We start from the raw sequence: 25936 nt of genomic DNA on the forward strand, positions 1-25936 counted from the left end.
AAAGGAGGAGGAGGAGGAAAATGTTAGTTGGTTGATTCCTCATAAGAGAAAGAGACTGGGACACTCACTATACTGACCAGACTGGAGGGTATTGGGTAGGACTAAGATTAATACCCTTCTGAGATCTGAAAGTGCAAAGTTAGAAATGGAAACATTCTCAAAGTGAGCAGGCTCATACTGGTGCAATGCAAACCTGGCTCTGAAAAGGAACATCTGACTATTCTTTCTTGTCCAAACCCAAAGCAACAGCTGAACCCAAAATGCATTGAAAACCGTTTCAAATAATCCAACTGCAAGACAAATAAACTCATGTTTTCTGAAACCTAAATCTATCTGCTGTCTAGCTACCACACTAGACCTTTCCTTTTAGCTCTTTCCGTGGCACTCTTGAGCTCATAAAGCAATCAAGACAGCAGGTCAGCTCACTACCTCTAGACAATGGCAGCCGTGGGGTTCACTCTGCTGACCTACCTGTGAGTGCCTGGGGAGCCGCCAGCCTGGGTACAGTGGCTGTGTCCTGAGGGATATGGCTGAGGTCAGGCTCCGGGGTGCTCCTCGGGGGTGAGAGGGCTAAAGGAGTCATGAGAACCCGAGACTTGAGCTGCAAGAAAGAGTCCATTTGAGCAACGAACATCTAGAAATGCTCTCTACGCCATCCCAGAATCTTCGTGGACTTGGTTAGCCATTGCTGCTCTGCCACGCTTCCCCACCTTTCTGTTGTGCAGCTTTGGAAGATGAGCTTGAGATTCAAGTTCATGTTCAATGTTTATATTCCGGTTTGCACTCAGGGGTCAGCTCTGCACCACAGCCAGCAGTGACTGTGCCAAGTACTGGGTGTAGGAACGTGCAGAGCTGTGGCTACTTGAAGTCCATGAGCCCCCTGTGGGATGGGCGGGAGGGACAGCACCGCATCTGTGCCCCTGCACTGCCTAGAATCCCATGGACGAGCTTTCCCTATGACCCCCTGAGGACTGACCCTGAAGCTCTCCTCACTCTGCTGAGCTCTCTGCTCACACACACCACTGGGTCCTGCTGGAAAAGAGAGCAGGAGCCGTTGCTCCAGTGGCTGAAATCCTGCTCAGTGTTGATTTCCTGCAGCAGACTCCAAAGGAGCCTGCATGTAGACAGAGGTGCATTTTCTTAAGTGAGACCGGAGAAGGAAATGGGGCTGTGGTGTGTGTGTGTGTGTGTGTGTGTGTGTGTGTGTGTGTGTGTGAGCAGTGGCCACCTTGAAGATCTTCTGAGGCCCCAAATGAGGGCCTGAAATTTGCTCTTATGGAAATGGGTGGGGATGGCAAGGTGATGGTACCAATACCCACAACGTCAAGAAGCCACCCTCTGAACCAAGCTTTGCAGAGACAAGCTTGTAATCTTAGCTCTCTACCCCAAAACAGAACAAATCAGTCACTTCCTGTCTTTATCACTACCTACATCTGGACCCCATTTCAGACAAACTAAGCCAGGCTTGGGAGTGGGACTCAAGAATGAGGAATTTTTAAAGATGCTCAAATTCTAATACATAGTTAAGGTTGAGGCCCACTCTCAACACTGGAGTTTTCAACTCTTACAAGCAGCCTTTCAGACACCTAGGGGTGGAACCTGAGATTGATTCTACACTCTAATGATCTCCTAGGTGATACTGAAGGTACTGGCCTCTGGCCCTTGCTTTGAGTAGCAAGTTGTACACTCTGTTAGTATATCTGCAGTCCCCATCCATATCCTAATTTCTCTCTTATACTTTTAGGATGGACTATAGTACTAGTCATGAGGAGATAGTAATTCAACTTCTAGTTATCCAGTCATTCCATATCCATTCATTTATTCATTCAACAAACTTGTATTTGGAACCTGTTCCACATCAGACACTGCTCCAGCTGCTGGGGATACACTAGGAAACAAAGCATTCAAAAGAGAGATTTTTATCTTTGTCCTCATAGAACTGGTACTCTACCGAGGGGAGACAGACAATAAACCACGTAAGTACGTGTATGACGTAGGGTGATACAAGTCAGGAAGGGCTGATGATGAAAATAAAGAGGGAAGCAGCACGGGAAGCGCCGTTGAGGAGATGTACTCAGGGTGGAAATATTTAGGGTTGAAATCTGAGTGGTTAGGGCAGTGGGGGTGACACTGCCCAGGGATTTGAAGAAGCAAGCCATGCACTGTCTAGGTGAAAAATATTCGGGCATCAAAAGCATCAAATGCTCAGTTTCTGAAGCAAGAAGATGCCTGAGTCTTTGTGCAGCCAGAAGGAGGCCTAGTGGGACTGGAGAGGGAGTAGACTAAGGTCATGCTGGGCTTTGCAGAACACTGTAGCCTTTAGCACTTTTGAGCAGGGATACGTTGGATTTAAACTAACATTTGAACAATCTTCTTGACTGTTATGTGGAGAACAGGCTAACAATAGAGGGGGAACTAATCTGGAGCAGAAAAAAGATGGATGGCATGGGGTATGTGACAGAGAGAGAGAGAGAGAAGTTGACTATGACGTTTGGGCCAGCAAGGACACCCGTGGACTAAAGCTTGTTGAAGGTAGGGAAGGTAAAGTTGAAAAAACCTGGAGATTCAGGGTGAGGTTTGAACTACGGTGCCTACTAGACATCAGGTGGAGACGTTAAGTAGGTGCTTGCGCACAGTAGCATAGGGAGATGGGAGAGTCCAAATCACGCCATCATTTGGGAATCGTAAATATATTGAGTTGATATTTGAGACCACAGCAATGAATGACATCGTCAGAGAAGTGGTGTAGATGGAGAAGTGGACCCAAATACTGACCCCTGCCAGAGTCCGACAAAAAGAGGGTGGAGAAAAAAGGAGGAACCAGCAAAAGAAACCAGGGAAGAGCATCCAGTGGGATGAGAAGAAAACAAAGAGAGTGGGTGTGGTGCTCTAGGAGTCAGTGGGAGAGGCGGTTCAAGGGTTAACCACACCCAATGTTCTTCAGACAAGGAGACCAACGGTGACAATGAGATTTAGCAATTTATGACAAGAGTTTGTGGTTTAATGGCTCACATTCAAGTAAAAATATACCTTACTTATTACTGTCATGGAACGGACATTCTGGTGGGGAGAGGGAGACATAAACAATACATTAGTACATGGTACAGGATGTTGAAGTAGTAAGAGTTGATGGTGAAATAGAGGGAAGGGGCATGGGAAGTGCAGTTGAGGAGTTGTGCTTTGGATCCTCCTGCCTCAGCCTCGCACATTCTGGGGCTGCAGCTGTGTACCGGCTAGATCTTGTAAAATGATCACAGTGAGATTACACAGAAGGGCAAAATGTCAGTCCCTGCCAACTGAAGTTACCCCCAAGGGAGCTGGGAATGTGGCGTCAGCTTTTCTTTTCCAACTCAAGACATACAATATAGGCCTGAAGAATTCCGTGCTCTGTCTGTCTCACAGAGGGGCCTGCCCTAAGGCATTTGTCAGAGAACCACTGAGAAGAGGTGTTTGCAATCTGAGCACGCAGCCAGGGGGACATGAAAGAGACACAGGTCAGCGGACTTAAAATTCAAGTGCTTGTCTAGAAATACTGGAGTTTGGGTACCATCTCAATACTTTTTTTTTTTTTTGGTACCAGGAGTCGAACTCAGAACCTTACACTTGCCAGGCAGGCTCTTGTGTGGCTGGGCTATATCCCCAGCCCTTGGAGTTTAGAAGTAACAGAAGTACTGGCTAAATAGTGGCGGACAGATTGGCAGCCAAGGAAGGGTAATCCGAGGGAGGAGGATGGAGGTGGGGAGGTGTGAAGAGATCAGCAGGGGACAAACCAACACAGCAAACTCTCAAATGAGATGGAGCAGCAGTGGGACAGACAATGAACTGGGACCCAGGACCTGGGGCCTGGGTTCCAAGTCCAACTCAGTCACTCACTAATGTCCTGGGGTTTGGTATGCAGCCCTCAGAACCTACCTTTCCTCACCTGTCCAGGGTGATAATACTACCCCGGGGGTGTGGTAAGGACAGAAGACAATGTCTAACACGATGCAAAGCGAAAATCCAAGAAATGTTCATTTGGCATTATTGCTCTTAGTATTATTAGTGCTACTATGAGAAATCCCAGAAATAGAAGTAAGTCCCCAGTGTCTTGCAGCCCCGGCAGATGGGGGACATAGGGACCCAATTACATTTTCCTACGCTTGTTCCTTGGGATCACATCTTCACAAATCTCTACAAAACCAACCTCCTGCCTCACACCTGGCAGGTTATCTTCTCTGAAAAACATGCTCCCCAAACAGGAAATGGTCCCTCGGAGCTAGTAATGCCATAGCTAGCAATACTTGAGTAATGTCTAAAAAGTGAAAAAAAAAAAAAAGGTATTCATTCGATTAGTCAGATAGTCATTCATTCAGTCAGTGCTTATGGAGTGCCTACTATGAATCAAGAGCTGTTCTAGATGCTGAGGGTTCTGCTGCGAGTGGGGAGGACAAAGTGCTCATTTTCCACGAGCTCATATTGGAGGAGGAGGAGGGGGAGGAGACAAACAGCAAACACACAACTAAAAGTCAGGCTGTGAGAAGTACTATGCTAAGAAGTAAAATATGATGGTATGATAAAAGGGAACCAGGTGTCTGGGGTAGGTTAATTATAGGGTGACACATAAGTCAGGATCTGACTGGTGAGAGGTGGATTTTACTGGCTGAGGAAAGATTTTCAGGGAAATAGTATGGCTCATGCAAACCTCTGAAAGTTTAGCTCCTGCACAGGACCAAGAATCCTGCGTGGAACTTAGAGGAACTGTGGGGAAGCAGCAGAACGGTGTAAGTTGAAGTCAACTAGGGAGTCGGGGTCAGATCATGAGGGCCCTGGCCTCCTAAAGGGGCACATTTTCAAGTTCTAACCCCTAGTGCTCGCTTCGGCAGCACATATACTAAAATCGGAACGATACAGAGAAGATTAGCATGGCCCGTGCGCAAGGATGACACGCAAATTCGGGAAGCAAATTCTAACCCCTAGTATCTGTGAACGCTGACTTTATTTGCAAATAGGATCTTGGCAGAGGTAATCAAGTTACTGGGAGGCACCCTGAATTAGAAGGAGCCTGAATCCGTGATTGGTGTTCCTACAAGAGATGGAAGTTTGACACTGAGTCAAGGGAAGAATGCATTACGACAAGAGAGGCAGAAACTGGAAGACTACAGATAGTGAAGGACCATGAATGAGTGTCCGCACACACCAGAAGGCAGGCAGAGGCGAGGAATGTTCTCCCTGCTGGAGCCTCAGAGAGAGCGCGGGCCGCTGACACCTGACTTCAGACTTCTCTCTCCACCCACAACGGTTTTAAGAAAACTTTGGCAGCCCTAGTAAACACAGTGAGGACAAAGCGTTTGGAATTTATTCTATGAGTTATGGAAACAATAGAGGACTCTATGCGGGGACACGTGATCCAGATTCTGTTTATAAATGTAGCTGCAGTAGAGAGAAGGGATGGGAGGCAGGGGAAGGCACGGTGGAAAAGAACACTAATCACAAGGTTACTGCTTGGGGGGATGAGACACTAGTGGTGTCTAGAGCAGAGAAGTAGGGAAGTAGGAAGAGCTAGCTGCGTTTGGGGGTGCACTTTGAAGGTGGAATTGAAGTGATGTTTGAAAGAAAGTCCAAAAGCCAGAGTAACTCTGAGGTCCAGTCACAAAATCTTTGCTTTGATATTTCTAACAGCCATAAAACGTCCATTTGTGTACCCATTGCAACTACAGTGAACTCTGGGGAAGCACTCAGACTGACTTCAAGGCCAATGAATAGCATGGTCTAAAATATGCAAGTACACAGGGAAGCAAAGATACAAAGTATCAGTGATAAAATGTCATGAGTATTTCAGATATTTCAGTGATCAAACTTAGATTATAAGAATGACCATGATAGTATGCATAAAGACATAAAGGATAAGATCGAAAGTGCACTGGGGACCAGAAAGCTAGAAAAAGTAGAAATCTTTAAAAAATATCCAAATTCAACTTTCATTAATGTAGTAACTGAAAAAGATACGGACAGACTTAATAGCACAGTAAACACAGCTAAAGAAAATTTGGAGAAATAGCCAAAATGAAGGCCAGAAGAAATTATCCAGATTGCAGCATAGAGATAAACAGATGAAACGATGGGTGAGAAATAGAAATGCATGGGGAAGATGAAAAGTTTTAACATTAGTTTCAGGAGGATATTTGGAGTGGGACAGAGACTATATTTGAAGAAATAATGACTGCGAAATGTTAGATCTGATAAAACATTTCAGCCCTCGGATTCAGGATGCCCAACAATCCTAAATGGGATGAATAAAAGGGAATCCACATGTAGACACAATCGAGTAAAATTGTGCAACACAAAGGCAAAGATCTTAAAACCTAGAACCTGTGTTCCAAAGAACATGCAAATAAGCTAGATGGGTAGCTGAATTCTCTATACCAACGGACCCCAGAAGACAAGTGGAAGAATATCTTCAACGCTTTGCAAAAAATAATTGACAACCTAGAATTGTACAACCAGAAATTTTTTTAAAAAATAAAAGTGAAATAAAGATATTTTCAGACAAACTAAGAAAGTTCGTCTGTACAGGACCTATATTAAAAGAACTTCTAAAAGATGCACTACATTTTAGGTAAAAGGTAGGTAACTAGGTAGAAAGTATGATGTGCAAAAATAAATTAATCTTTAAAAGTGGTAAATAATCAGGTGACTCTAAATAAAAATGGCTGTATAAAACAATAATAATTATGTCTTAAGGAAATACAAAAGCAACAAAAGAATTTCAGTATGTGAAAACAATCACACAAAAACGGTGCACAGGGTGATTAAAAAGTAAAAGTACCATGAGGTCCTTGTGCTATCTTGGAAGAAGTAAAGGTATGGTTAACTTTAAAAGACTCTAATAAGTAGGTATGCTATAATCTCTAGAAGAAGGCCCATTAATACAATAGGAAATAGTGCCTTAACTGCCAGAAGAGAAAAACTTAAATAACTGAAAGTGACCCAAATGAAGCCAGGAAAGGTTAAGTAGTAGGAATTTAGAATGGGTGAGATGAATAGCATATAAAAAGTAAAATATGGATCTAACCCAATGCACTGGTAATTTCTTTAAACACAAATGGAATAAATGCTTAGTTCAAACAGAAAGATTGTCATACCAGATGTTATGAGGGAAAGAAGTCCTTAAAAAGATGTTGATGCCTGATCCCTAGTACCTGTGAAATGTGACATTATTTGAAAATAGGGTCTTTGCCAAGCATCCAGCTAGAGTGGGGCCTCATGCAGCGTGGCGGGTACCCTTGTGCACAAGGGGACATGTGCACTCAGAGTCAGACAAGTAGAGATGGAAGATGCCAAGAAGAAATAGTGAGAAGCCCCTCTGAGCCAAGAAAAGTCTCCCGTGATCAGAAACAAGGAGACAGACATGGAATAGATTCTTCCCTTAAAGAACGTGGAAAGAACCAGTACTACCAGCACCTTGATTTTAGACTTCGGGTTTCTGAAACTCTGAGACAGTATCAGTTAAGTCACCCAGTTTGTATTTCATTACAGCAGCTTAGGAAAGTTTTTTCTTTTTCTTTTCTTCTTTTTTAAATCATGCTCTCCTCTCCTCTTCCGCCCACCCCCACCCACTATGGACTGAACATTTGTGTCCTAAGCACTGACTCTCAGTGTGAGGGAATTTAGAGATGCTGTGGGGCCTGTGGGAGGTAATGAAGTTTAGATGAACTCATTAGGGTGGGACCTCCGTTGCGGGATTAGTGTCCTTAAAAGAAGAGGAAGAGAGACCAGAGCTTGTTCTCGTTCTACACTTGAGGGCATGATGAGAAGGTAGCCACGAGGGAGAGAACCCCGCCAGTCTTTGGTCTTGGACTTTGAGTATCACTCAGCTATAAAGAAGGATAAACTCTGGGCTTTTATAGGTAAATGGATGCAACTGGAGGCCATACTCATAAGTGAAATAAATCAGAGCATGTATAAACATAGTATTATCTCCCTAGTGTAAGAACCTGAAAGAGTAAATAAAACCCAAAATGTAGGATAATTATTATGAAAGGGAAAGAAATTGCTCAAAGGGAAGGAACAACTGGGATGAAGGGAAGGAAAAAGAAAGAAAAAAGGAAGGGAAAAATATACATATATACACAGGATATCTGGGATAACTGTACTGTTGATTTCTATTGGTTTATTGAAAGAAACAGTTAATGCTTAAATTTTTTGATCAGTTTTGCATGCTTACACCTGTAATCTGAACAAGTAATTCAAAGACAACAGTATGCAGTATAACAACCATTGTTGAATTCCTATCATCTTATTTTGTGAAATTATATATCATTTCTAATGTCTTTTATTATTTTTTAATTCTCTTTAAAGTAAAAAATTTTAAAAAATACTTTCACCTTTAAGCCACCAAGTGTATATTTGGTATGGCAGCCAAGCCAACTATTGCATCTCCCCACGCGATTTAAGGAAGGACACCTTTGTCCATGTCTCTGCCTGCCACTTTCTTTGGGGACACATCTCTCCCTTAGACGCAAACTTTTTCTTCATACTAAACTCCCTCAGAGTTCTCTGGAATTGCTGCAGGGGAGTAGAGTTAGGGTAAATTAAATAATTTACCACATTTAACCTCAGACTTTACTAAAAAAAGAAAAACAAAGACTTGCCTGGCAGAAATGCAAAGTGGTTCCCACAACAAGGAGTTTGCGGCCAGTGACCTAATTCCATTCCTAGGAGTCAGCCTGCAGTTGGGTCCACCCACGCCTCTCACGCCTGTACATGGGGAGAGATTGGACACTTAACACCCGAGAGCTGGGAGGGCCAGTATCCTTTGGCCTTGAAGACGGTTTTGGTCAGATCTGGGGTCCTAATTAAATAATCTTCGCACTAAAACTTCCCTAGGAAAATAAGGCTGTCCAAAAACAACATACTGTGGAAGTCAGAGTGTGAAGTGAAGTCAGAGAATGCTTGGAGGTGGGTGAGCGGTGCAGAATGTGCCTTTCAGAGGTACAGATGTGGTGGGGTAGGATGAGCATGCTGGCCATTTCTCTCTCCTGTGCTGGGCTGAGCTTCGCCTTTGCCTCCAGAGAGGTGCTGAACCTCATGAGGAGACAGGCTGCGCTGCTGCTCTGCCTGAGTGGGGAAGCACGGTCTAATTTCCTCCTAAGCTAAGCAGGAAACAAGGACACTGCACTCCATGGGTACCAGGAGCAAGAAGGGAATAACCATGACCCGATGAAGTGGAATTCAGAGAGAAGTAGATGCATCCACAAGAATCGCTGAATGAACTGCCATCCACCAGGGCCTGTGACCCCAGCCATCTCTAGGAGAAACCACACATTTTAAGGAGTGCTTGGTCTGATTGGATTTCTTACTCAAACTGCTAAGGGGGCCAAGTTCTGTGCACCTGCAACCACAGGATCAAAAGGATCAGCCCTGCTGCTGGCAGAGGGGACATCAGACAGGTAGCTACAGGCATCGTTTGCCCAGCAGAACTCTGAGCAGTGGGGTGCTGGCGGTGGCTCATATTAGTAAGACACGGATGCTGAACTTTTAGGAATATTGCAAGCTGATTATTAAACCCAGTCATTAGTAAAAACTGCAGTGTATAAATTTGCAGCTAAGTAGTAGCGATGCATACTCAGAACTCATCACCTTCTAGTTATTTTACTTTGCATCTTTCTGCCAAGAGAGTGGTACTGAGGATCTTTCCCCAGCCCATGATCAGGCATCCCATAGTTGGCAGTGCAAAATTGGCCAGGTGGAGAATATGATCACCTCGGAATCTGGTGAATGCTACCAGTTAGGACTGGGTTTAGCATTGTGCTTATTTGTAGGCTTCAAGTGATGAAGGAAATGTTTTACATGCTGATTAAATGTAAAAAAAAAAAATGTGTCATGTCTGTAGCTGTTATATTATGAATAGCACAAAAAACTAATTTTTTTTTTGTTTTCAAAAGCTGCTACCCAATTCACAGTCTTGGCCGATAAGATGGAAATTCCACTGGCTGGAGACATTGGAATCAGCTCTACCTACAGAAAGGCAGCAAGGGTTTCTCTTTGAAGCAGACCCTCCTGTCTCTTTAAAAAGACCTTGGTCTTCTTAGTCATGAAATGCAAGGACATTTTCCCATGGATCTTGGGGAATCTTAGGCTAAGGACCTGCACCAAGCAGCTGATTCAAACTAAGAGCTAAATGTTGTGTTTGCAAACGAAGAAGGCTATTTTGATGGCAGAGAGGGGCTCTTCTGGCAAAAGCATAAATATATGATTTTATGTTATCCTCAGAGACGCAGAGAAGCGTGAAACGTCACCACTGTTAACTCCGCTTGGGCTTGAGGAGAAAAGCTCGAACCCAACTTAGAACCAGAGAGAACTCCCCCAGGCACAGAGACACAGAGGGAGGAAGTGACAAATGTCACCAGCACAGACTTAGGACATACTTGGGACAACAATGTACCCTCAAAACCTCCAGGCGCAGAGCCCACCCAAAGCTCAAAATCACATTTTTTTCTATATGATAATATTGTTAATATCATTATAATAATGTTATGATTGGTACAGGAAACTACTATTTATGAGTTTATAACATCAATGTCACTGTTTTGTTGTTCTCTATTGTTATCATATTACCATTAGGTTATAATAGTGATTATTGTTACCCTGCCGGAGCCCAGCTGGGTGTGCAATTCTCTCTCCCCAAATACCCTCGCCTTCCAACGTCAGGCTACGAACTGCCAGAACTGAGCCTGTAAGAAATGTATTCATGACGAAGGTAGACAAGACTCTTCTTTCACTTGGTCAGGATTTTTCTTTTTAACAACTTCTGGCTCCCCAGCTATGCCGCAGATAGACCAAATCGCCAAATTAGTGGCCACTTGGTAAATGGAGTGAGACTGTACCATTTCCTTCCTGGCTTCTCCACAATTAAAGTCCTTCCATTAGTGGCAAAATGGGCATCAGGGTCTAGGAAATTGTCAAAAGAAAACTAGGGAGATTTAATAGGTTTCTGACTTTATTTTGCCAACTAAGAACTTTTTAAAAAATTTACCAAATCCTATCAGCATACAACACTGATTAAAACAATGTTTTACCACCTAAAACAATAGGAAGCAGATATATTTGAGAATAAAGGATCATCCTTCAAGGGGGGTCATGTTGGCTTTTTAAAGACAAAATGGTCTTTATTTTTTTCATGTCATGATCAATGGGTGGAAGCATCATGCCAACCATACGGAGTTATTGTAGGACACTAAGCTCATGGTTTGAGAAGCTGTCCAGAAGCTCTTGGCCTGAAATAATTTCCACATATTTTCCTAAATGTATAAGAACAGAATCCCCTCTTCCCATGAGAAAAAGAGCTACGGCCTATTGTTCCCAGAAAAGAAATTCTGTGAGGAAATGAGAACAGACCTGCTTGCCTTCTGCAGGGCCTCTACTGTCGGGCAACCAACCCAAAAGCTTTTGTCCTGCCTTCTCCCTCTGGCCAGACCGTCATCTCCATCAAGGTGCCCTGGGTAATCATGACTATGGAGGAACAAGAAAACAGCCTGTTGCTAGACACAGGTGCAAGTCTCTCGGTCCTTCTTTTCAATCCTGGCCTCCCTTCCAGCCGTCATACCTCAGTGAAAGGAGTCACTGGTGAGGAGGTAATATGCTATTTTTGACAACCCTTAGGCTGTAACTACTTATTAGATCCTTCTTGCATATCTCTGTCTTCCTGAGAAACCACTTTGAAGATACCACCATGTATTACAGCAGCCATTGATATTTCCCTACTAATCTATCCATAACTGTGTAAAGTTTATAATGTTCCTATCCTATTTCATAAATGGATGTATATTTATTATTATGTGTTTCCTACAACAACCATTGAGAAGAGTTAATGATTTTTCAATAGGTCACTCGTGTATAGCTCTATTTATTTTCTTTAGAAGCCACTTTGAAGATACCAAAGTATAGTACAACAACTCTTGATAATCTCCTACCTCTTTTGTCTCTAACTCACTATTATTTGTCTATTTGTTTTCCTGAGAAACTATTTTGTAGATAACAATATGTAAAACAATAACCATTGATAATTTCCTACCATTTTGTCTGTAATTTGGTAAGTCCCCCCTATTATTATGTTGTCCTTCTTTTACTCTTTAAAATAAAAAAATTAAAAAAAAAAAAAAGCTTTTGTCCTGTTTGAGGACTGTCTGTGTGTCAAGAGCACTGAAAACTGCCCTTTTGTGGAGACAGAAAAATTTCAAAATCAGGTCCATTCCAGGGAGCAAATTTCCCCTCTCTCTGGCCCCAGAAATTCTGTGCCTGTTGGTAATTTTCATTTTGGGGTCACAGCCCCCAGGGGAGTAGGAAGAGAGCTAAACAGAAGAGTGAGGTTTTCAGTGTGTTTCTTCAGAGCCTGGACTCACTCCCTGGGTCTATAGACAGAAGGGTTGCCCCGCTCCAGCCCTTCAGGTGCAATTCCCAGATGCCTGCCATGACACAGGTATGGTGACGGCTGCCCTAGTGCCCGCCCCTTCAGAGATACAATTCTGAAGCTGGCATGCCGGGAACAAAGGAGGTCCCCTTTGTGAGAGAAAGAACCAGCGACAGAGACTTTGCCTCGTGACTTGCCTGCGTAAAAGCTATTTTAAAAACTTTGAGTAACCAATCTTCTCTCTACTGTTTTTACTTTCTAGCATTTGAAAGAACTGGGAGAACCAAAGGGATAAAGATCCAATTCATCATCAACTCTTCCAGCAGCTTTTTCTGCTGACCTGAAATAATTGCCATACGTTTTCCTAACTATATGAGAATTCATTACCGATTTGCATTTTGGTTTCAGTATTCAAGTCTTTAGGTGGAAATGAAACCTTGATTTCAAAGAAAATGTGCTCTGAAACACATTTTCCAGTGCCTGAGTGGCTTGTGAAGAACAAGCTTTGTATTCTCCTCTAGTGGCCCCTTCGAAACTCATCCTAGGGAAGGAGCTGCCTGCTCCGTGGGTTTGGCCTGGTTTGGGTGGATGCAGTTACCTCAGAGGCTTGATTCTCCACCCTTGGCCTCTTTAGAGCGTTGTTAATTCCTGAAAGGTTCACAGGGTTTTAACTCTGCCTGATCTGCTTCCTGTAGCCAGATTTGATGTCAGCACCTTTTATAAGTGGGGAAACTGCGAATTCACTCCCTGAATTTCCCTTGAGTCAGAGTTGAGGCTGTCTGAGAAGGCTCTTCTACATTCTTTGATGCTATGTTATTATTTTTAATGATTAATTTCAGTATCCTGGCAGCATCGTCTGCTTCCGCTGAAGAGAATGACAAAGGAGCTCTGGAAAGTGGCTTTGAGAACCCCGAGTAAGAACTGGAAAAAGTTTGGTGTTTGAAACACTCATGTGAACCCTCTCCGAGCAAGGTCCAATAACACGTGTTTAGCTCTGACCCGCAAGTCTGCCTGCCTCACAGCCTCCCCATCTGCTGTCATCTGCTTTCCCTTCTTGTGGAAACGCACGGGCCCGACCGAAAGCATGGTAACAACGGGACCACAGCGGGACCTCAGTCACTCACTCACCTCACAGAGTGACTCATTTCTTACCCTGGGTTTGCCAAGCTCCTCCTCTTCCTCTGCAGGTTGCCCTGGGTTCTGCCCAAGCTCCCACGCCTCCCAGCCTAGTACCACTCTGCAGAAGGTGATGAGGGAGCCGTACCTGGTGTCCCGGTTTCCGCCCTCTTTTCTTTGGGATCTTCAGTGCTGGTAGAGAGGCAGCAGAAGCAGAGAAAAGGCTGTGAACTGGCATCTTCCTAGGCGTGGAGTGGAGGGGCGGCCGCCCTCTCTTCCTGCCTGTGACCCCCTGGGCCTGCATCTCGGCGGGTGCCAGTCTTACAGAGTACGGTGACGGAGTGCTCACAGGCAGACAAGGTGCTAAGAACGAGTCCAGACATAAAAGAACACAAAAACAGAAGTGTTTGTGTGCGTGCAAGGCCAATGCAGATCCGCTTTGGTGACCTGGGAACTATGTACCACCTGCTGGAGCGAAGGACCAGCCGGGGGAGAGCCGGAAACCATCAGGAGCGTTGGCCTTGGCCCTTGGTGTCATTTCAAGGAGAGTAACTTTCCAGGGGAGGAGGGAGGAGGGGAAGGCACTGGCTGGATGGGGAAGGGAATAGATTCCTGGTTCCAAACGACTAATGTCACCCACAACAAGATGACAAGGCAACGTTGTGTCTCAGCCTCTCAATTCAACTTTGGACTATTTTGATAATTGTATTTGATAAACAGCCATTCTTTGAATTTACACCTTTCCCTTCGATTGGATTATAAATTATTATAACCTCTTTTTCCCTTGGAAGAAATTTAGCAAAATGTATTTAAATATATTTAAATCAAATGTATTTAAAGTTGATGATGTCCTTAGATCAAAATGCAGGCAGAGATTTATAGAGAGAAGTGTTCATTTTAGTGTTAGAGTTGGAAAAATAAAATAGATACAACTCAAATAACAAGTAATAAGGGAACTGTTAACAGAAAAAGAATAAAAAAATCAGCTGGTTAAAAGCCATTAGCAACACTCTTTGCATATCATGATGTCGAGTGAAACAAGCATTTCAAATTGTGCATAAAAATGATCTCAGCTAGGTAAAATTTATATGGTTAAAAAAAATAGACAGACACATGCTAAAATGCTACCCAGTCAAAGAGAGTGGGATTTGTTCACCACATACAATCCTGTGTAGAGATCCCTTGCATGCTGTAATAATCTTAGCATAGCATTAGCAATATTTCTTATGCAGACATACCTAAATGCTGAAGCAAGGGGCAACTGATCAGCCCCGACCCAGAGAACATAGTGTTATCATGAACTCAGTGGTCAGATTTTCTGGAATGTTTATGCCTATGATGAGTGAGGCAGAACTTGAGACTTTATTTCAGGGGTGAGGTTAGGCGATTAAAGTCCTTTGTAAGGATTACTGAAATCTTCAGATGAAAATGGCTTTTGCTCAGAAGGCTGCAGGAGGAGTCGGGAAAGAAGAAGGGAGAAGTCCACACACCTGACCTGGGTAACGAGGCAGGGACAGAGGGCTTTGCCCTGGGCAGAAAATATTAAATAGCTGAAATGCTTAAAAAGATGATGGGGAAATTTGGAGTACCACTTACAAATTTCAAGTTACTTATTTAGAGCATTAGCTCTGAATAGCAACAGTATTCTATCAATAATTTTGATCTTGACATTGTTCTTGTGTAGCAAACAGAATTTTGAAGTATAACTATATGTATTGAATGCATTGTTAAATATATCTGATCGAGGAACCAGCTCTTCAGGATGTCAATTTCCCCCATCTTTGTGAGTTTAAGAAAAATGTCTTATCTCACTGATTCTAAGATGCATGTTTTTTCAAATATTACATCTCTGAAATCAGAAGACACCCTATAGTACTTTAAAAAATGTCAGAACTCCACAAGGAGCATTTTTTTCTTTCTTAGCAGTCTATACAATAATTACATGTGATATAATTAAAGGCATCTTAGAGTAAGTGAATTATGCTCAGTGAACACAAACCTATTAACATGCACACAAAACAATTTGTTCCTAGACTTAGTGTGTTGCAAATACTACGATCAAAAGTAAAAGAAAAAAATTCATCCTGAGCAAAGGCCCTGAACTTCTTCCCTCTCTTGTGAGATTGAGGCTCAGTTCCCTTACCGTGAGTTGTAATGCTTTGCTGAGACACTCCCTTGTAAAACTCTTCTTATCAATGGCTTTTGAAAAGTAAAGAAAGAGCAGCAAATTAATCAGCACAGCAACCTAAGAATTTTTAAACAAAATAGCAATTTTATTTCCACGTACCAATATCGTCACAGAAAAATATTTAAACGGCAACAAACATCTAATACGAGTAAATCTGACCAAAATTGGTATCATCTAAAATTACACTTAATTTTTTGAAGAGATTTCATTCTGTCAAAACCTTTTCCAGGGGCAAGGGGACCACCTTTTACACTGGGTGTTTGGATGCCCTGCTTCCCTTTCCCTGTTGTGAGGACAAGCCGGGATCTGCACTGCTTTGCTCTTCCTGCCTTTGTGGCCGGCTGTCTTGGAGGCTGCAGTGGTCCTTTCAGGGTGACTAAATCTGATCAGTGAATTTCATACCCATGGAGCCCCAGAAACCATTTCTGGGGGATGTGTGAGGAAGTCCCCCACAGTCTCCTTAGCTCATCGCTCCTGGGCTACTGAGAGTATTTCATCCGCTGACCAGGAATCTGCTGTTTGTTACAAACGTGAACACTTGTAAGTAGTGGGGTTCCTCAGGCGAATACGAATGAATTTATTGTAACCATTGGGGATTCTCTAAGTACCTCCTCGGAATAATTTTACAGAGTCTGAGACTAGGGATACAGCACAGTGGTACACCACTTGCCTAGCGTGCACGGGTTTGATCCCCAGTAACGGAGAGAAAAGTTTGGGGAAGCACTTATCAAGTGGTTCTTTCAATAACAGACATTTTGGAAAAGGTGGTGGCAAAATGCAGGCACTCCAAAGCCCCCCTTTTCTAAAACTAAGGCATGAACAAAAAAGTAAACCTGGTGAAGATAAATACTGAAAATAAGGAAGGGACCCAAGCCTGGAACACAATGGAAATAAGACAGATGGAATTTTGTTAGGCAGAACGTAACTATGGAAGCACAATCAAATTGTTTCATGAGTTTAAAGAAAACTTCAAACTAATAGATATACTCAAATGTAAGAAGCCTTAAGAAAAATTTTTTAAATGAACACAAATCCTAATGAAAATAATGTATTCAAAAGCAAAGAAAAAAATATACAAGCCTTTAGGCAGAACCAATAGGTCACTGACAGCGGGAAAAAGAAGCAGGCTAGTGCTCCTCATCCCCACTAGCTAGAAGATAATAAAGTTATGACACACCCCCTTTCAGGTTGCCACGCTGCCTGCTGCTCACCACAAGGCCTTTGCACAGGTAGCTGTATTGGCCTGGAAAGCTCTTTGTTCCCATCTGGTTTATTCCTCTCACTCTTTATCACTAGCTCAGGGACACTAGCCATGACCTGTCCATGGTGTTCCCTAAGGTTAGAGTCCCTCCGCTGTGATAAACTCACTGCAGTACATGGCACTTGGACAAGAGAAGCCAGTGGGAACACGGAGCTTTTGTGACAGGCTGTGTCCTTTACCTAGGATTTGCCTGTCATCTGTCAGCATCCATGACACTGTTCGCTTGCAGAGAGAATAAAATCCCAGGCTCTTCCCAGCTCTCCATGCAGATTTACTTAGAAGTAGAAGGATTCAAATAAAGACAATAATATTTTTTAGACGTCCTACTTATACTCTTAAGTAAGACTTGAGATAAATAAAAACACCATCCCATTACTGGACAGATGAATATTTTTAAAACATACTTTTCCCCTAAGCTATTCTATAAATTAAGTGCAATCACCCTAAAAGTTCAAACTAACTTAAGGAAAAGAATAGGCGGAGCAAATCCAGGGAGGGAGATTTGCTTGGTGGCTACTGAAATGTATCCATGTACATAAAGCCACAACAATGACAGCAGTATAGTATGGGAGTAACAATGGGGTCAATGAAAAAGTCAGTCCAGAAATTAGATATATAATAAATTCCCATTTTAAAAAATTTGGAAGCATTTCATATCAACCTAGGCTTCTAGCAGAGTTGAGAGGGGCGGGACTGGAAAATCACAAGGTGACTTGGAGTTGGGTTTTCACCACATGCAGCAGAACCAGCTAAACACACAGGGCTGGTGGTAGAAAGCTACAAGTAGGTGCGTTTCAGGGTTTATGGAGAAAGCATGGGTGAGCCAGGCTGGAAACAGAATCAGCGCTGTCTGTGGTAACTAGAAGCCCTGAGAGTAGGTAATACCACATCTCTGGTCTCCACTGGATTCTATTAACTTTCTTTCCTTCCATTAGCTGCATGGAATGGGTCCCCGACCCTGGTGTAATGCTCTTCCTCACTGTCCTTTCAAAAGCACAACTAGAATCTTCTGTCCCGGGCACCACCCTGAAATCACTGTGTGCCATTCGGTGGTACTCTGCCAACAACCTCATGTGCTCCTAGTACCCGCTGCTCTGCAGGCTGCTCGGGCTGTACAGGAGGTTGTTTGGCTGATGAAGATGCACTCTGCAGCTGTCTAAAATCCAGCCCTACCCAAGGCAGCCCGAGTCTTCCTGCTTCAGAGACCTCTCTGCACACTTGGGTGTCTCAGCTCCTTCAGCTCTTGTCACTTGACTACCTCCTTCGTCAAGCGCTGATGAAATGATGATCGATATAGCTTCTCCTGTCTTCTGCACGTAAGTGGTTTCTGCTCATTCCTGAGGCTGGGCGTCGGGTGTCACACCTCGCTCTGCTCTTTAGTGTGCTTGGTTCAGCAAGTACCCGTGATGCTCCTGGCTCCTGTGCCAGTGGCGACATCACCATGGAGTTCAGCCATCTCGCGTAGGCTGGCGACTCCTGGCTGCAGTCAAACGTGTGTGTTCCAACTTTAAAATGTTGGGTAGAAATGTATTCATTTGCATAGAAATAGGCTCGATATAATAGAACATTTCAAACGTCAACAAAACCGTATCATAGAAGAATTGGGACAACTATATGATCTCCTAAATCTGAGAAAATAAATTCCTTTAATACACATTTTCCTCAGTTCTGACACTAAAACATAGCTAGTAGAAACCAAAACCAACACTTATATGCACTCAAATTTTGCTGTCTGATGCTATTCTCCATATTTTGTTTATACTATAAATAAAACAGACTCCTTAGAGATAGACAATCTCATATCTTAGATTAGATTGGTTTGCAACATTTGATTATTACCAGAATAAGGATGATTGTAAGGTATCAGGGGTGTTTCTAAGAGGACAAAGCAAGTTGTAATAATTTATGAACCAAGCATATTAATGGCAATAATGTGTTAAACTGAAATAAATGGCTTGTGAAAAGCAGTGAGTTCCTTCTGAAACTCATAAGTCTTAGATAAGGTGCAGCAAACTATAATTGTAATAATTTTAATACAACATAAAGTTGAATAGAGTAAAATATAATTTGTTTTTAGTAAGTGTAGGAGAGCTATGTATATTTATTTAGTTCCATAGATTAAGTACTAGTATGCATTTGTCTTCATATGTCTAGATAGAAAAGAATAAATATGAAGAAATTCTAAATATGTCAACCTGTCCTAGAAAAATGAGTTGATCCAGGAACAGCAAGGACTCACCAGGCAGAAAGAGGTTTCAATAGAATGTGCAAAAGAATAAATCTAGCCAGATTTTGTGGTGTGTGCATGTAACGACAGTATTCTGGCAGGCTGAGGTAAGATGACTTGGAGTTTGAGGACAACCTGGGCAATTTAGTGACTTAGTAAGACCCTGTCTCAAAAACAAAAAACAACAACAACAAAAAAGCCCTGGAGGCATAGTTTAGTGTGAAGGCCTTGAGTTTGATCCCCAGTACTACACACACACACACACACACACCCCAAGTGACGGATCTGCCAGATGTCTTTAGAGGAGTTGTAATGTGCAGACTTGTTCCTTCAGCCTGTAGGAGGTGAAGCTCTAGACGTACCCAGTAAGTACAAGGAGACTTCAAGGCCCTGCCCTGACTCCAAATGTGGAACCTTTCCTGCTCTGTAAGGACACAACAGCCAGGGTGATAGAAAGCCAGGAGCCAGCCACTTCAGGGGAAGGATGGAAGACACAAACCGGGTAGAAAGAAAGGCGCAGTGACATGGGAAGCACCCATCACCCATCCACGCTGCAGGGTTTGGGAACGTTAGAGCGGCCAGCAGGATGGAGAGGCGCTCCTGAGCGGTGTGGAGAACTTACCGGCTGGGCAGCTGCTCGGCTACACCTAAGCCTCCCTATTTTCTGGGGCCCACCAGTGCCCTTAGCCTACCCAGGAGGGGGAGAGAAGGCTTCCTCCTTGGGGGGCTGCTGGCCTAGAGCTGCCCCTGGCCTCGGAGAGCATGGAAAGTGGGGGCCAGCCCCAGGAGGGGCTGATTGTGCCAGCTGGTTTCAGTGTCCCTCCCTCCTTTTTAAATCAAGTCCCCACACCAACAAGCCTTGCACTTCATGTGGTGTCCTGAGACTCCGGGAGCTGGCATGGGGCTGCTTCTCTCAGCGTGCTCCTCACAAGTGTCTGTCCCCTTATCCCAGTTCCCTGTGTCCTGTGACAGCTGGCTGCATTTGCTCTCTGTGAGGTGCAGGCCTCAGCTCGTAGGGCAGGGATGTCGACGGAGAAGTCAGGGGATCTAGCATCCTCTCAGCTTTGCTAGGTCTCCACCAGCAACTGCCTGTCCTGTGGCTCCAACTTCTGCTCGACAGGCCCACAGGGTCCCAGTTTCTGCTGGGTGACCTGGCCCTGGCTTCTGCGGCACCTCCTCTCTCTGCCCCTGGAGCCTAAGAGTAATGGTAGCTGCAGGGACTATGGTTGAGTGCCTGACCTGCTGATTTAGCTTTTCTGTCACTGTGGCTGTGACCCTGAGTTAAAAATCCAATGCCTTATACACTAAAGAGATTCCCCAGTTAAACCGCACAGACATACATGGAAGAGACAGCAGCTGCCTGCCCTTTTGACAGGTCATTAAAGACCGGGCAGAATGGGAAGCTTGTAAGAAAAGCTCCTTTGGGAATGTCCTGTCTTTCCTGCTACCTGAAAGGATGCACTCTGCCTTTCTGTGGCTATGCCTGCGGATATGGTTACAGGCAAAATTCATGGTTTGTGAGAGGGGATCTGGAAGACAGAAAAGATACGATGCTCTCTGCCAGTGACATGGTCAGCAGACATATGGGTAAGGAAAAGAAGGAGCAAGCCCCAAGATAAATACTAAAATTTTAAAAGCAGCACATGCAAGATGCTATTGTATGGTCAGTGAGCAAGACATATGCACAAATATATACCCATTGTACATGCATACAGTATAGACATGCATATAGTATACACATGCATACAGTACATACATGCATACAGTATACATTGCATACAGTATAGACATGCATACGGTACATACATGCATACAGTATACACATGCACACAGTATACACATGCATCTAGTACATGCTTACATACAACACATGTGCATACAGTACATGTGTGCATACAGTACACATGTGCATATAGTACATACTTGAATACAGTACAGACACACATACAGTACACACATGCACACAGTATATACTTGCATACAGTATGTACTTGCATACAGTACATACTTCAACACAGTATATACATGCATACAGTACACATGTGCATATAACACACACATGCATACAGTACACATAGGCACACAGTACATATTGCATACATGACACACACGCATACAGTACACACATGCACACAGTACACACATGCATACAGTACATAGTTGCATACAACACACATGTGCATAGAGTATACATGTGCATAGAGTACACACATGCATATAGTACATACTTGAATACAATACAGACATGCATACAGTACACATGTGCATATAACACACACATGCATACAGTACGCATAGGCACACAGTACATATTGCATACATGACACACATGCATACAGTACACACACGCATATAGTACATGCATGCATACAGTGCACTCGTGCACATAGTAGTCCCCTTTATCCACAGGGGAGCTTCCTGGGGTTTCAGTTACTGATGGTCAGCCGTGGTATGAAATATTATAGTGCAATGAAGAATGAAGATATTTTAAGAAACAGGAGACCACATTCACATAACTTTTATTACAAGATATGGTCATAATTGTTTTATTTCATTATCATTTATTGTTGATGTCTTGCTGTGCCAAATTTACAAATTAAATTTGATCATAGGTAACTATGTATAGGAAGAAACAGTGCACGCAGGGTTCAGTGCTGTCCACAGCTTTAGGGTGGCCTTGGAGCATGATCCCTCTGGATAAGAGGGGCCTGCTGTATACGCTTACAGGTGCATAATGTATCTCTGGAAGTGTCTTTGAGACGGGACCAGCTGCACCTTACTGGGGTAAGGCGGGGAACCGGGGATCTAGAAACTGAAGAAAGGGACTTTTCTTGCACGCTGTTTTGTAACTGTGGGATTTTGTATGTACTCAAAAAATAGTCAATCAAGTCAATCTAAGTGAGTGACTCTGACATCTCCAGCTGCTGACCAGCCAGGACAGCCAGGACCCGCTGCACCGTGTAGGAGGTGGGTGGGGTCGGGTGCTCTGGACCCTGAAAAGACTACAAATCACGAGCCCGTGTGTGGGTGCTGCACTCGCCCTGTCCCTGCTCTGTGCATCACCTAGTAACCCCACGGTTCAGCCACCCAGACCAGCAGCCGGTGTGGTGGGCATCTACGGCACCTGAGGCTTAGTTCTAGTGCTAGTGGGAATGACCCCAGACCAGGTTCCACTACTGGTTCTATGCATAACTAGCTAATAGGTAGAAAAGCCACTTAACCGTGCTGGGCCTCAGCACCCGCATGTGTGTAGGTTTAGATCTCTAAACTCCCCATGCAGCACAGTTGACAGGGTGAAAAAAAAACAGACAAAAAAACAACTTTTCAGTCTCAGACTCATTTACACGGACAGCAAGAGCAAGGAAAGCACCAAGTCCACCCATGTCCCTGTCCCACAGGACAACATGGAAACCAGTTGGCCAGTGTGACTACAGATTGACTGGTGTGGCCTCTGTTGCTGAGAAGCTAACTGCATAGGCCGCAGACAAGCAGCGTTATCTCCTGCAACTCAACCCTGAGACAGGGCAGGAGAAAAGCTGCACCACTCATTAGCACCAGGCGGCCACAGCGAACAGCAGCCTCCTAGACAGTTAGGGAGAGGGGACCACGGAGCTTAGAGCAGCTCCTCACCAGTCTCCCTCCAGTGCTCTGGAGGGACCACAGAGCTCTGCTGAGACTTGAGTCAGCTGTGACCAAGCCTTGCCCATGTGGCCTGTGTGGAGATGTGGGGGTGCTATGCTGGATTGGGTTCCAGATGGGTTCCCTGTGCCCATCTCCTGGCTTTAAAGCTAAACACTTAGTAGGGGAGGACAGATTCTCCAACGTGACAGGGCAAGAGGATGAATTGTATCTTGAAGATGGGAACCAAAGAGCCCAGAATGCTCAAAGAGAAGAGGTCCTGAGGATTGAGGTTCTTGGGGACAAAACAACCGAGGGACAGTCAGAGCTCACCAGGTCTTTGCAGCCAGGTACTCTCTTGCTCCTGGCACTAGAGGACATTTAAACTGGAGGCTCCCCACATGCAGCCCCTGGAGCTGATCCTAGCTTGGACATAACAATGAGGCTGAACTTTGCTTCTTCAGAAGCAAAGATACAATGAGAACTCAAAGTAAGAGCTGCATCACAACAGGTATCAGGAGCCGAGAGGCTGAGGCAGGAGGATTATTGTGAGTTCAAGGCCAGTCTGGGCTACAAAGTGAGCTCAAGGCCAGCCTGAACTGCATAGCGAGATCTTGTCTCAAAAAGACAAAAAAACATGAACTCTCTGCCTACCCCTATGTCTCTGAGATTTTTACTGGCTTTCTCTTCCAGTAGTTTTAGTGTTTCGGTTTTGATATTTAGATCTGTAATCCATTTTGACTTTAGTTTAGTGCATGGTGATAGACATGACTCTAGTTTTAGTCTTCAGCATGTGGAGAGCCAATTTTTCCAGCACCATTTATTAAAGAAGCTATCTTTCTTCCAGTGAACATGTTTGGCCCCTTTGTCAAAGATAAAGTGGCTGAGTGTTTGTAGCTGTGCCTGCATCCTCTAATCTGTTCCACGGATCTTCAGGTCTGGTTTTTTTGCCAGTACCATGCTGATTTTATCACAGTAGCTTTGTAGTATAATTTCAAGTCAGGGATTATGGTGCCTCCTGCCTTTCCTTTGTTTTCTAGGATTGCTTTTGCTATTCTAGGCCTCTTCTGATTCCAGATGAATTTTAGGAATGTTTTCTCTAGATCTATGAGTTATGTTAATGAAGACAATAATATACAATATAACAACCATTGGTAAATTCCTAAAAAAAAAAAAAGACAAACACACACAAAAAAAAGGGTCTGAGGAGCCTGTAATCCTCCAACCCCTGCAGTTTCATCTAAGGACATTACTTGATCTTTGCTGAGCTTTTCTCTCCTACAAGCATGAACTTCTGCAGGGGATGTGAGTCAGATGGCATGTCTAGTCCCTGGATAGACCAAAAAGAATCACTTTCAAAGACTTATGTTCCACAGAGGCGGTTTTCCCAAGGCTCTTTCTCATAGCTCAGTCTGGAAACAGCCACACAGAATTTTTCTATTTTACATCCTTCCTTGTTCTGTGATTATATTCTATTTATCTGCACCCATATCTATGTCTTTCAACACACTTGAGCCCTTGAAGGAGGCATGACATCTCGATCCTTGTATCCTCACCCTGTTCAGTGTTTGCACATCTTAGGGACTTAGCAATTGCTCACCGGATGAATGGATACATGGATGAATGAATGGATACATGGATGAATGAATGGATACATGGATGAATGAATGAATGAATGACCAGTGGCCTGCCCCTCCTCCAGGACTCTCCCCACTGCCCAGCACTGAGGTAGCAGGATCCAGCCCAGGGATTTGCCTTTATTTGTTAATGGTGGGCTCCAGACTCAGAACTCCACCCATGGAGTGCTCAGTAGCCACTTTTAAACAGCAAGGCAGTGCGCCGCATGCCGCCAAAATAGGTCTTCACTAGCTATGTCTCTTAATCTTTCCAGTGGTTCAGAGAGAGGCATTGCTATCCTTGGATCGTAGAGGAGGAGCTGAGGCCCAGAGAGTTGTAGGAGATCACCTATCAGTGGTAGAACTCAGATTCCACCCCAAGGATCCTTTCATGAATCCCTGCAGCTGTCTCCTTGGGCCAGACCTGGACAGAATCCATGGAGCCAGCAATGGAGTCGGATGAGGGACAGAAGGAAAACTTGACGCTTCAAGCCCCACCTCCATGTCTCTTTCAGCTAAGTGAATGCTGAGGTGGTATAAGATAACCCAGCATCCAGCTGCAAGGTGACTGGATAGCAATTATAGAGTCAGTGCCCATGACACACACAGCTGATCCAGATACTTTTGTAGTACAAGTTTGTGGTGCATAATGATTACGTATATTCATTGTGGGGAGTTGGTCATGTACATAAGTGTAGTGGATTGATAACTGGTGGTCAACTTATAACCCCCAGCTGAACTGAGTAAGTGTGGTACTGGGTGTGGGAGGCCCACTTGGGGACTGTTGCCCGCAGCATAAGAGGCAGAACTGGAGAAGAAGACAGGCTGCTGCCAGCAAAGAAAGGCTGTTGGAGCTGGTGGAAGCTGTAAGGAGCTGTTGGTTGTTTTGGAGGAGCTCGTCATGCTGGCTTTCCTGATAAACTCAGCTGTTTTCATCCTCCAAGGAGCTCAGGACCTTGTTGGCACTGAGAATAGCTTCGGTTCACTTTGGGGGAGCTCTGGTCCTCACTTTCAGCATCACTTCCTGGCTCCAGAGGGGAAGATGGTGCACTGTCGGTCTCCTGAGAAGCTTGCTGTGTTGGTTTCCCTGATGGGAATTCAGCCATCTTGATCATCGGAGGAGCTCAGTACCTCACTGTTGCCGGGGATGGCTGTGGTACCTTTTGGGGGAGCTCTGGTTCTTCTGAGCATCACTTCCTGGCTCCAGTTCATATCCCTCAGCCTGCTAGCACAGACCCTTCATCCTGCTGGCACAGACTTCCTAGATTCCACCACTGACCTTTGGGCCTTCCCAGCTCAGATCTGTGAAATAGGCTTGCATGAGATATTGTTGTGGGCTCTAGCCCTCCAGTTGGATTCGTGGGAGGCATTGTTATGAGCTCTAGGTCTTAAACTGGACTCATGCAGGACATTATCGCGGGATCCAGGCCCTCAGCTGGATTCTTGGTCTATACTGTGTGGACAGATTTCCTGCATTCTTTTGTATATCAATCTTTGGGTGACTATTATGAATAATGATATA

General features: G+C 44.1%; 1 protein-coding gene across 3 annotated transcripts in view; it reads right to left on the reverse strand.

Moving 5' to 3' along the window:
• The window catches only part of Scml4 (sex comb on midleg-like 4 (Drosophila)), a 96413-nt gene that overhangs the window by 36669 nt on the left and 33808 nt on the right, over positions 1–25936 (reverse strand). For 2 of the 3 annotated variants that reach the window (XM_013510902.1, XM_005377840.2), the window contains exons 2-3: positions 13653–13867; positions 472–601 (exon numbers count right to left, since the gene is read on the reverse strand). In XM_013510902.1, coding sequence (XP_013366356.1) covers positions 472–601; positions 13653–13808 — 286 coding nt within the window. In that variant the 5' untranslated portion in view covers positions 13809–13867. Of the gene's footprint in view, positions 1–471; positions 602–13652; positions 13868–15647; positions 15707–25936 lie in introns of those variants that run through there. The other variant, XM_013510901.1, reaches the window with a different exon arrangement.

The sequence above is a fragment of the Chinchilla lanigera genome, unplaced genomic scaffold, assembly GCF_000276665.1.
Source record: "Chinchilla lanigera isolate Chin_1 unplaced genomic scaffold, ChiLan1.0 scaffold00010, whole genome shotgun sequence".
NCBI classification, from domain to species: domain Eukaryota; kingdom Metazoa; phylum Chordata; class Mammalia; order Rodentia; family Chinchillidae; genus Chinchilla; species Chinchilla lanigera.